Source organism: Mustela lutreola, chromosome 9 (genome assembly GCF_030435805.1).
Source record: "Mustela lutreola isolate mMusLut2 chromosome 9, mMusLut2.pri, whole genome shotgun sequence".
Classification (NCBI taxonomy): domain Eukaryota; kingdom Metazoa; phylum Chordata; class Mammalia; order Carnivora; family Mustelidae; genus Mustela; species Mustela lutreola.
In genome coordinates, this window is record NC_081298.1 from 81904698 (window position 1) to 81917858 (window position 13161).

The following is a 13161-nucleotide window of genomic DNA, read 5'->3' on the forward strand; positions in this document are numbered from 1 at the left end:
ATCATTAGGCATAGCACTTCAGCCTTAATGAACAGGGCAAATACTGAAGAACAGTCAGCAAGAGAAAGTGAGAAAAGGTGTATTAACTAAAATATCTGGAAACTAAGTCAGTTTCCGCATTTCTCCCCTTTTGCCAGTTTTTCAGGGTTTTTGTTTTGTTTGGGTTTTTCTTTTTTAAAGAAAGAGTAGTCAGAGTCATCTTGTTAAGCACAGACCATGAGAGTTCAGGTTTTACATTTTTGTTGTTATAGCGTACTCAATTTGCCACTGATTCAATTGTGAAAATAAAGAAAAACCCCTTACCTCTTACTATTAGAAAGTAGTAGGCCCACATGAAAAGATGCTCAGCATCACTTGTCTTCAGGGAACTACAAATCAAAACTACAATGAGATACCACCTCACACCTGTTGGAAAGGCTAAAATCAGCAACACAGGAAACAAAAAGGGGAACCCTCCTGCACTGCTGGTAGAATGCAAGCTGGTGCAGCCACACTGATGAACAGTATGGAGGTTCCTCGAGAGGTTAAAAATAGAGCTACCCTATCATCCAGCAACTGCACTACTAAGTCTCTGGCCAAAACACAAAACTACTAATCCAAAGGGATATACGCACTCCAATGTTTATAGCAGCAGTAGCCACAAGAGCCAAATTATGGAAACAGCCCAAGTGTCCATCCACTGATGAATCTATGAGGAAGACGTGGTATACACACACACACACACACACACACACACACACACGCAATGCAACATTATTCAGCCATAAAAAAAAACAATGAAATCTTGCCATTCGCAATGACCTGGATGGAGCTAGAAAGTATTGGGCTAAGTGAAATAAGAGAGTCAGAAAGACAAATACCATACAATTTCACTCATATGTGGAATTTAAGAAACAAAACAAACAAGCAAAGGGGGTGAAAAAAGATGGACAAACCAAAAAACAGACTCTGAACTATAGAGAATTGATGGTTACTGTAGGGGCAGGGCAGGGGCGATGGGTTAAATAGGTAATGGTATAAGGAGTGTACTTGCTGTAATGAGCACACACAGTGCTGAATCACTGTATTGTATACCTGAAACCAATATTACACTGTATGCTAACTAACTGGAATTTATTTTTTTAAAGATTTATTTGAAAGAGAGAAAGAGAGCATGCGTATGTGTTGGCGGGGCAGTGGGGGCTGGGGGGGGGGGAGAGGGAGAGACAGGAGTGTGGACCTCAACGAAGGGCTCCATCTCATGACCCTGAGATCACAGGCTGAGCTGAAACCCGAAGTCAGACCCTTAACTAACTGCACCACCAGGCACCCCTTACAAAACTGTAATTTAAATAAAAACTTAAAAAGAAAAAAAAGCAGTAGGCCCTGGTATTTACCAATGTGGATAAACACACACGCACGTGTGCACGTGTGCGCGCACATACACACATACACAACTTGCACACAGATGTTTACAGCAGCTTTATTCATAACTGCCAAAACTTAGAAGCTAACTAAGATGCTCTTCAGCAAGTGAACAAATAAACTTATACAGACAATGGAACTATATTCAGTACTAAAAACAAAAGAATTAATAAGCCGTGAAAAGATTAAGAAGAAATTTAAATACTTTTACTAAGTAAAAGAAGCCAATCTGAAAAGGCTACATAATGTCCAACTATATGACATTCTGGAAAATCCAAAACTGTGGAGACAGTAAAAAGATCAGTGGCTGCCAGAGGCTAGGGGAGAGGAAGAGGGAGGAAGCAAGGTAAAGGGAGAGGAAAGGAGAGAAAGGGAGACAGACAATTTGTGGGGTGCGGGGGGAGTACCAGGAATGTCAAGATCCAGGACTAACTATATGACTGAAAACCACAAGAAAAAAAATTAAAAACAGGCTCCAGTGGATCTAGATTATGGAAGATAGCAGAAAAATATTTTTAAATAAGATAATACAGGAAAGGCCAGAAAATTCTAAAAATACTGAAATCTAGTGTAGTTATACTAATCTAACAAAGTAGACATTAAGGAAAGAAATATTACCAGAGATGGAAAGAAACATTTAATGATAAAAGGAAAAATCCACAGGAAGATACAGCAATTATAAAAATGCATACGCTCTAAAATTAAAAATGGAACTGCCATATGATCTAGCAATTTCACTTCTGGGTATATACCCAAAGAAAACAAAATCGCAATGTTGAAGAGGTATCTGCAACCCAAGTTCACTGTTGCAATATTTACCATAGCCAAGACATGGAAACAACCTAAGTATCCACTAACAGATGAATGGAGAAAGAAATTTTAGCGTGTGTGTGTGTTTGTGTGTGCGCGTGTATTCACCAAATATACAATGAAATACTTACTATTCAGCCATTAATAAAGGACATCCTGCTATTACAACAATATGGATAGACCCTAAGAGCATTACACTAAGCAAAACAAGTCAGAGAAAGAAACACAATATGATGTGACTTATATATTGAATTTAAGGAAAAAACAAATGAACTCACAGATACAGAGAACATACTGGTGGCTGCCAGAGGCAGAGATGAAATGAGTGAAGTCAGTCAATGGTACAAACTTCCACTATGTAATGTACAGCATAGCCACTGTAATTAATAATATTGTAAGATATATTTAGAAGTTGCTGAAAGAGTAAATCTTGGAAGCTCTCACCACAAGAAAAACTGTAAGTATGTGTAATGATGGAGGTTAGCTAGCCTTATTGTTGTGATTTCATAATATATACATATACCAAATCACTACATTGTACATCTAAAATATGTCAATTATATCTCAAAAAAATATTAAAAGAATTCTGTAGTGAGGAAGAAAAAAGATTCCAGACAGAGAAGTAGAAATGCAGGAAGGAAGAACGAACACTGGGAGAGGGGCACCTGGGTGGCTCAGTTAATAAAGAATCTGCCTTCAGCTAGCTAGGGTCATGATCCCAGGGTCCTGGGATCAGGAGCCCCACATCATGTTCTGCTCAGTGGGGAGTCTTCTGCTACTCCCTCTGCCCCTCCCCCACTTATGGACTCCCTCCCTCTCTCTAATAAATAAATAAAACCTTTTAAAAAAATAACAAAAATACGGAGCACCTGGGTAGCTCAGATCGTTAAGCATCTGCCTTTGGCTCAGATCATCTCCAGGTCCTGAAAACAAGCCCCATGTCACAATGGGCTCCCAGCTTAGCAAGGAATCTGCTTCTCCCTCTCCCTCTCCCCCTGCTTGTGCTGTCTCTCTTGCTCTCAAATGAATAAATAAAAATCTTTAAAAAAAATTAAAATAAAACATAAAAAAACTGGGAGAAATATACAAATTACATACAAATTATACATACACAATGTATAATAAATATAAATTTATATAATAAATATTAACTTTAAAAACAGTTTGCCAATTTTAAATATAGAATTAAAATGCATGATAACAATAACACAACAGGTAAACAGGTAAAAAAATAAACTGCATTTCAGATCCTCCCATAAGAAAATTGGTAAAAGTAAAAATGTATATTTTGCTATATGTATGCTGAAATCTCCAAGGCAGTTCTAAAAAAATAATAAAAGGATGTATAATAACTTAATTCTTGATTAATTCAAATAAAGGCCGATGAAAATAGATAAAGCGAAAAAACACAAAATGCAGGAAACAAACAGAAAACATATAGCAAGATGTCAGTGAAAATGGCAATCAGAAATTCCTAAAAGTTTCCATTCTGTAACAGTCAGAAGAACAATGACCCAAAAAACATCAAGGAAAAAAGCTAATATGTGAGGTGATGAATATGTGAATATGTGAGTTTATGTGAATCCTTCCAAATACATGTAAATCAAATCATATTGTACATGCTGAAAATACTATAATCATGTTTGGCAATCATACCTCAATAAAACTAAAATAACATGTTTATGCTCAGTAAAAATATGGTAACATCTTACTTCCTATATAAAAATGTTGGTTTTTTTCAACATTTTATTTCACATTTTACTTTGTAGATCAGTTTGTTAATGATGCTATCCCTTTAATTCATACCCACAATAAGGATCAGTTATCAATTATAATTAAATAAGTTCTAATTATAATGAAACACTTTGACTAAACACAGGTACAAAATAAATTGCTAAAACTGCAAATAAATTTAAATGTATTTAAAAAAAAAAAAAGAAGAAGAAGACTTTTCTGGAACATTTTAAAATAGACATACTTATCCCAACCAAGAGTTCCTATCTCTTCAATAAGGCTGGAGTAGAACTGGGGAGGCGGAGGTGGTGCATACAACTCTTGTTTATTCTTTAAAGCAACTTCCTGTTTAAAAGAAAAAAACTTGAATCAGCTGTGTATTGCTAGACACCGAATTATTACAACTTCATAATCTCCTTTGTGCCATACTAAAGTGTTTACTATTTTTACAGAAATTCCAGCTGAATCATTCCCCTTCTCATATAAAGACAGGAACAAGCTAAAGGACTGCACTGAAGATTATTACGTGAAAATGTCAATTATTATACCAGTTAAAAACTTCAGATTTTAGTATTTTTCTAAACTATTATGCCTATCGGGTATGACAAAACTTTAAAAATACCCTCAAGGCTTCACTATTCTTCTATTCCTGTGGATAGGACTTTAATATAAAGAAAATGTACCTTTAAGAAAAGCCTGAACTCTTAAGTCCATTATTTAGACAGACATATTTGTATACAGTTATGAATCACACCCTTACAAACACAAACCCTTTATTACCACAGTAAATACTCGCCTGCTACTTTCTTTCACTGGCTTACATTCTATATTACTTCCAGACCAGGTTAAGTATTTTTCCATCTATGTGGAATCACAGTTCCTTTCCCTGCTAGGCTCACCTATGGTATTGTCAAGATGGTTTATGTACCCCGCCCCCCAAAAAACTAACATTTCCTTTTTTTTCTTTTTTAGTTTAGAAGCAATACAAACATCACTATAATTGCTGAGGCTGAATATTATCAATTTCTTCAAAGGTGCTAACCCAGACAAATATTTTATTTGGAAAGCAAAAATAAATATATCTGCAATTACACAGATGTTCATATCAAAAGAGATAAATTAAAAAGTCAGATATAGTAAATGATAACAGCAGATGAAAATAAGCATAAAAATTATGTTTCTATTAACTGTAACCCTAATAAAAGGTATAATTTTTTTTTCCTTTAAGTATCTATTTACTCTATTAGTCCTTATACTTTGTTTTTAAACAAGGATAGGATACCATTAAATTGAGATAATACTAGAAAGAACAGATTTTACAAAACAGTATTTTAAAATCAGAACTATTAACTGAAACTACTTTCTAAATCTCCTTTAGAATTAAAAACAAAAAAAACTGTGAAAGCAGGTTTGTAAAGCTCAAAATGACAGTATGGATTTAATTAGAAGGTAAATTCTTAGAAGACAAGGAGTATACTGCTTTTTTAAATAAATACCTAATGTTATCTGTAAATTGCCTGATAGTCCACAGAAACAAATTTTTACTATTAAGATTATCCTATTAAAAAAAAAAAGTCAGTCTAGTTCCTATACTTATATATAAAACAGCTTCAGCAATTTTTTTGAAATTTTTTAAAATCCAGAAATATTAAATATTGCTATCCACCTATGCAGATGGTAAATTTGGATAATAAAAACTGCATCTTAATCTTAAGTTTATGACATTCATAAACTCCACCTTCCACCTTGGGTCAGACAAGGTATTCCCATTCCAGAACCATAACAGAAAAAAGGGCAAAGGCAGAGAGTCAAAGCAGTCTTTGTGAAAAAGAGGCAAGATACCCAGTGGAAAGAACACAGGCTTTACAAAGGCTTTAAATCCTAACTTTACCATTTCCTAGTTTTAAGGCCTTAGCTACACACTACTAAGCCCTAAAATGGGTATTTAAAAAACCTACCCACATCAGAGTTCTTTTAAAATACAGGTAATTGTGGGGCACCTGGTAGCCCAGTCAGCTAAGCATCTGACTCTTGATTTCAGCTCAGGTCATAGTCTCAGGGTCCTGGGATCAAGCCTCAAATCGGGCTCTGCACTCAGCTCAGAGACTGCTTAGGGTTCTCTCTCCTTCGCCTTCTGCCCCTCTCCCTGATTGCATGCACATGCATGCTCTCTAACAAATAAATCTTTAAAAAATAAATAAAATACAGGTAATTGTTCACTTATTAAATATATACTGAACACCTACTTTATGCTTAGTTATTACTAGGAAACTTTGGAGATTTACCAAATCTCCTGAAAAGGTTCAATAATTACTGATTTCATTTGTACATCATCCTCAGTAATTTCATGGGTGATTACATTATAGAAAACCCTGTTACTGACTACACAGCCCAACAAACTGATATTTTTTGATACACTTTGATACACTTATTTTTTGATACACTGTTCATAAATGTGCAATAGTTTCACCAATTCTGTCAATTTCTCTAGAAAACTAAAATACAGCATGTCATTTTATTCAGAAATGCAGCAACAAATGTACGAAATCGAATACTGTTAGAGATCAATGTCAATATCTTATTTTAAATTAGTAACAGTTTCTTCAAAATACAAAACAGCGGTTCTTACAACCTAATAAAGTCAACCAGGAGTAAGAGCTAATGGGACATGGTGTATATAGTTTTACTCTGGTCCCTTAGTCCTTTTATTTGTATAGCTTATAAAAATTATGATTAGAACACCTTTTTTTCTTTTAAAGATTTTATTTATTTGACAGAGAGGCGGAGAGAGCACAAGCAAGGGGAGTGGGAGAGGGAAAGCAGGCTCACTGCTGAGCAGGGAGGTTAATGTGGTGCTCTATCTCAGGACCATGAGATCATGACTCGAGGCCAAGGCAGATGCTTAACTGAGTCATCCTAGGTACCCCAATAAAAAACTTCTCAAATTTTTTTGCAATCTCAAGGTAAACCAAAATATGCTTTACTTCTTCACCTACCTCTTTGAAGCTTATCATGAAATCTGGCCTTTGACGAAATTCATGATCAATTTTGACAATTCCCGTTAGAGTTTACAAATTTGTAAGTCAAAATTCAAACTTTAGAAATTGATTTTAAACTATTTATTCTGATCCCAAACATTCAGAGGGTTGTTATGAGGATTTAAAAAAAAAAAAAAAGGACTGAGAACAACTTGAGCAACTAAGCTCTTAGTATGTGGCAGCTGCTGCTAAGAATAAAAAACTCAAAAAGAACTATAAAAAATAAACTGCTTTCAGTTGTTAGTAGCAATATATTGGTACTGTAATTCTGTAAAATATAAATAGAGACATAGGAAAAGCATAAGTAAAACATAACAAGTAAAAAATAAAAAATAATTATGTTAATATTAGAAACCAAGATTTTCAGAGTAAAATATAAGCATTAAAATCAAATTAAAAGTGTTATAATGCCAAATTTGAATTGGAAATGTCAATATGAACTCATAATGAATTATTCTCTTTCTAAACAGCATTTTTTCCCAGCTCTGTCCACTGAAGAGGCCTACCAGTAATAGTAACAATCCACAGTTTCCAGATCTGTGGCATCAAAACACCATTTCCTACAAAGAAACCATGGCTCTTTAGAGAAGTAACTAATTATAGTTCTGCAAAAGGATGAGTACATTAAATTAGGGTAACTGGTCTCAGAAAGCATAGTTTGGCCTGTGTTAGAAGAACTAAGGAGTCAAATGAAGGGGCATACACTGACCAAAAATGATACAATTTAAGCATCAACAGGTATAGTGACTGCAATGGATTTAAGTCAATATATAAAAACTCAGGAGTTCATAATGATACTAAAAAAAAAAAAAATCATTATTTTCCTTTGACAGTTGCTAGGCACTTAATCATTACTCTAAAAACTGATTTTTGTTTAAAAAAAAGGAAAAGAAACAAGCACTTAACCTATTTCTCCAGCATGAGCTATACCTCAAATAAACCAAACAACTGATGAAAGGAAGTTCTCTACAAAAGATAGCAAGATAACAAATGTAGATGATGGAATTTTAAAAATCACCATTTGCAACCCCTAATAGTGGATGTAGGCAATGATTATCACTGGATGCTATAATCATTAGGTGATAAGCTGATAACAAACTTTACACCTGATGGATCTAAATCTATTGATCAATCCTAACTCTACTAAGAGAGGAACTATCAAATACCATCTGCCTCCTCATGCAATGTAAGTACACAGCACAAAGTATTCTTACCAGAACAAATGAGACTAGGTCACAAAAAAGGTAGAAAAATATGTTAAAAGATACTATGAATATTTAATAAACCAAATCCAGAATGCAAGAAATATTACAGGACACATAGTTCATTTAACTAGCAGACTAAAAGAAAAAAAAAAGGGTACGGGAAAGACATAGCAGTGCTAGAAATTGAAAGACTTAGGAGACATATCAACATTTAATGTGTGGACTTTGTTTGCATACAGACACAAACAAGAAGCTGTAAGAAATTACCACTAAGTCTGTTAGGGTTATAACAGCATGTTTTAAAAACAAAACAAAGAAACACTTAGCTGTTAGAAGTATACACCAATACATTCATGGAGGGATGGATACAATGTTCAGAATTTTGTTAAAATGCTCTAGTCCCAGGGCACCTAGGTGGTTGAGTCCCATCAGTGTCCAATTCTTGGTTTCCGTTCAGGTCACGATTTCAAGGTTCTGGATTGAGCCTTGCAGCTGGCTCAGCACTCAGTAGGAAGACCACTTGAGAATTCTCGCTCTCCCTCTGCCTCTCCCTTCCCTACTCAGTGCATACTCTCCCACTCTCAAATAAATCTAAAAAAGAATACTCTAGTCCGTTCTCCTTAAAGAGTAGGGAAGAAAAATGGCAAAATGTTAAAGGCTGGTCATGGGTATTCACTATACAGTCTTTCCTCTTCTGTTTATATTGAAAACTTGCATATGACGTCTATAGGAAAAACTAAAACCTCAAGTATTCTATGCATAATTAACTGAGTAATCAATTATTATATATAGCTGTATGTATATAATGAAGCCTAACAAGTTCTTCAGAAATCTGCAGCTATAAACAAAAATTATTTATACACTGTATTAGATCTTTAAGTGTGGGTACCTAATCTCTCCACAGATGTTAAATTCTGACAGACCAGGACTACATTTTATTTCACCACCTGTCCATGACTAGTGTCCAGTATACTCAGTTTGACACAATCAATTTGGTTCCTCTACACACATTCTGTTCCTCATGTAATTCAAAAGAAGCATCATCCACATTTACACACAGTAAAATAAAACATTGAGTGACTGGGAGTAGAAGTTTTAAATTCTAATCATGTTAATTTTTATAGGAATTTTAAAAAAAAGTCAGGGACGCCTGGGTGGCTCAGTGGGTTAAGCCTCTGCCTTCGGCTCAAGTCATGATCTCAGGGTCCTGGGATAGAGCCTCGCATTAGTCTCTCTGCTCAGCGGGGTACCTGCTTCTCCCTCTCCCTCTGCCTACCTCTCTGCCTACTTGTGATCTCTCTCTCTGTCAAATAAATAAATAAAATCTTCAAAAAAATCAGGACTTACAGAATATGGTAATAGCATCAGAAAACAAATTCTTACCAAAATCATCTTCAACTCCATCATAAAGCTCATTAGATCAGAAGAGTGCTGCATTCTCTAGATAGAAACATTTCTAATTAATTTTATTTGTACAATGAATATTCTATACACTGAAATTAAGATAAAATATAAGTCCATGTGAATGTGAAAAAAATATCAGATATATCTACATCTTAAAAGTTTAAGAACCGAAGTACCAGTCACCATCCCTTCTATACCTACCAATTTCAAAATTCTGAAAGAGTAATTACTGCCCTCAAATCTGTTTTGGTGAGCTAAACTGAACTGTACCAAAGTCTCTTAAAATCTCAAACACTCCTTTGTTTCTTCAGCACTGACAACTGATCAAGTTTAGCAAATCTACCAAACCACGTTATTTAAAAAGAAGGTGGGGAGGCGCGCCTGGGTGGCTCAGTGGGTTAAAGCCTCTGCCTTCCCCTCAGGTCAGGATCCCAGGGTTCTGGGATGGAGCCTGGCATCGGGCTCTCTGCAGGGAGCCTGCTTCCCCGCCTCTCTCTGCCTGCATCTCGGGCCCACTTGTGATCTCTGTCAAATAAATAAAATCTTAAAAAAAAAAAAATTTTTTTTAAGTAGTATGGGGGGAAAGATGAACATAAAATATAAAATCAGGCAAATCTATGCAATTAAAAAATCTAATCAGAGTGATGTCAATTATTAATCAACACGTTTTTATTTTCCCCCTTGCCTTAAAAACTACATACAATTGTTTTGTCTTTTCACAATGAACCCTATTAGTTCAAAAGAAATCAATCTTTAAACAAGATAAAACCATTATAATAAAATGGCAAAAAGGAAATAACTTCTAAAGTTGAATAAATATTTAAGGGTTATAATTCTGTTTCCTAGAAATCTTTGATTCTTAAAATACCTACAGAATAAAGGAAAGCAAAGCAAATTCTCAAGTGTCACATTTTTTATTTGATGAAACTCTACATCACTTCTCTGCTTGAAATCAAAATATTTTATTTTTGTTACTTTTTGTGATACACTGCACTACCCCCACACAGTTCTGAACAAAGCCAATCTGTGATTTTGCTCCCTCTTTTAGAGGAGAAAAATAATAATCTAAAATATTTCAACAATGCATGAGACATGAAGCACATCTTAACATAACTTTACGTGGGCCAATCTGTAAAACAAATCTTGGCTTCCCCATCTTCTATACAGTATTTTCCCTGTTAGCTTACCAGTAATGAGCAATAAATTATATCAGATTTTTGTGAACTACAGCCTCAGGGCTAAATCCAGCCCAATGCCAATTTCTGTAAAGAAAGCTGTACTGAAATGCAGCAATGCTCATTCATTTACCTCTTTATGGCCGCTTTGGCTCTACAAGTGAAGTAGTTGTGACAGATTTTAGGGACCACTAAAGCCTAAAAAATTTACTAGTTGGCCATTCACAGAAAAAGACTGCTGATTCCTCTGACCCGTATTTACTCAAGTTAAAATTGATACAAGGAAAGAATAGTAATATTAGAATAAAACAAAGACAAACTAACTCTGGGTTCTATATGACCAACTAGAGGACACAAAAGAGATTAGTAAGTAATTGGGACCTTTTCTAGGAACCCTCTCGGTGAACTGATAGAGAAAAACAGCTATAGATATTATTACACTTAGTCTTTATTAACAAGTTTTTTCCAGGGTATTTAAATATCTCAATAGACTCATTTCCCAAACTCTAGAATACAATATAAATAGTCACATTGGATGAGGAGGCGGCAGTGGAGAGAAAACAGAAATAATTTAAACATCCCCTTAAAAACATGGCGGTAATTATGCTGCCAGCAATGACAGCCTACATTCTACAAATCAAATAGTTTATCTCCTATATTTCTTTGTGGCTCACTAATGCTTTATGTGAGTGACTGTCATTGTCAGTTATCATACAAAATAACCCACTTTTAAGATGAAAAAAATATAGGAATATAGGAAATCGGGAAAAACATAAAAATGAATAAAGCATCAAAAGAAATGCAGTTCTACTTACATTTTTTTTTTTTTCTACAAGAGGCATTTCATTACTTTGGGTTTCTTTAGTAACAGTAATTTTTTTTAAGTGTTTCTAATTTTTAAAGAAATTTTCAGGTAGAAAAATCTAAACTTTAAGAATAACTACATTGGAGCTGAAGGTGAAATGGATGAAGGTGATCAGTAATACAAACTTCCAGGGGCGCCTGGGTGGCTCAGCTGGTTAAGCGTCTGCCTTCTACTCAGGTCATGATCCCAGGGTCCTGGGATGGATCTCACATCAGGCACCCTGCTCAGCAGGGAGTCTGTTTCTCCCTTTCCCTCTGCTCCTCTCCCCTGCTCGTTCTCTCTCTCAAATAAATTAAGACTTTTAAAATAATAATTATACAAACTTCCAGTTATAAAAATCCTGCCTATTTGTATCTCTGCGGTATTAACATCTATGTTCATTAAGTACATATATATGATCCTAAGTGATCTCCACCACACCTTTTCTGTTACTAATCTAGAACTACATTCCAATTTTTGCTACAGATACTCTAAAATACCTAGATGGTTCCTGGATTTCTTCTATCATTATTCAGTCTCAGCAGAAAAACTGCTCGAAAAGTGATGGATATGGGTAAGGTGAATACATTTGAAGACCCTCTCCAGGATGGAAATTCGCTTCAAAATACTGCCCAGTAATGTGCTGAGGATTCCAAGACAGAAAACATTTTTTATAATGCATGGACCCTTAAAATATTTGAGATGAAACCTATAAAATTCAGCAACTACTATACCAGTCTGTCACCACATTCTGCAAGAAGTCCTTTAAAAAAGTTAATGTAGCGATTTTATTTATTTTTATTAACATATAATGTATTATTTGCCCAAGAGGTATGGGTCTGTGAATCATAAGGCTTACACATTTCATAGCACTCACCATAGCACATACCCTCCCCAATGCCCATAACCCAACCACTCTATCCTTACCCCCCCCCACCCCCAGCAACCTTTATTTTGTTTTGTGAGATTAAGAGTCTCTTATGGTTTGTCTCCCTCCTGATCCCATCTTGTTTCATTTTTTTCCTTGCCTACCTCCTAAACCCCCCGCCCTCCTTGCTTAAAACAAATCTTTTAAAGGACTTACCTGTTGTACTATGTGATGATATCCATTAAGTATTGCTCTCAGTTGCCAACTACATAATAATCTAAAATTTTAATGGAACAAAATGGTTTGTTCATTGTTCAGAATTAAAAAGAAAAAACTTATTTGTATGCTAACACAAACATGCACATACAAAGAAGAGAATGACATAAATATAATTCTGACAAGTTAATAAAATTTTTACCACTGATACTGTTGAAAGTCTTGTCTTCAGACTGTCGGTACTAATTTTATTTCAAAATATAAATAACTGCAATCAGTAAATGACATGCAAACAGTAAATCTTTTTTTTAATATATTGAAAGCAGAATTTTCTACTTAATTCTTCTCTAAGGTAGGTTAAATAAACCAACGTTCTGATCATAATATACATAACTTGTATTTGAGAAAGCATATGTAGCAATATAATCTTCAAATTCAAGATTAATGTAAAAGATACTTTTAA

At 34.7% G+C, this 13161-nt stretch overlaps 1 protein-coding gene across 6 annotated transcripts in view; it reads right to left on the bottom strand.

The window, feature by feature from the left end:
* FANCL (FA complementation group L) overlaps positions 1-13161 on the bottom strand; it is a 307120-nt gene that overhangs the window by 70933 nt on the left and 223026 nt on the right. For 4 of the 6 annotated variants that reach the window (XM_059187733.1, XM_059187732.1, XM_059187731.1 and 1 more), the window contains 3 exons: positions 12699-12759; positions 9575-9631; positions 4193-4293 (listed from right to left, as the gene is read on the bottom strand). In XM_059187733.1, the coding sequence (XP_059043716.1) occupies positions 4193-4293; positions 9575-9631; positions 12699-12759 (219 nt within the window). The remainder of the gene's footprint in view (positions 1-4192; positions 4294-9574; positions 9632-12698; positions 12760-13161) is intronic. The other 2 variants (XM_059187730.1, XM_059187734.1) reach the window with 2 other exon arrangements.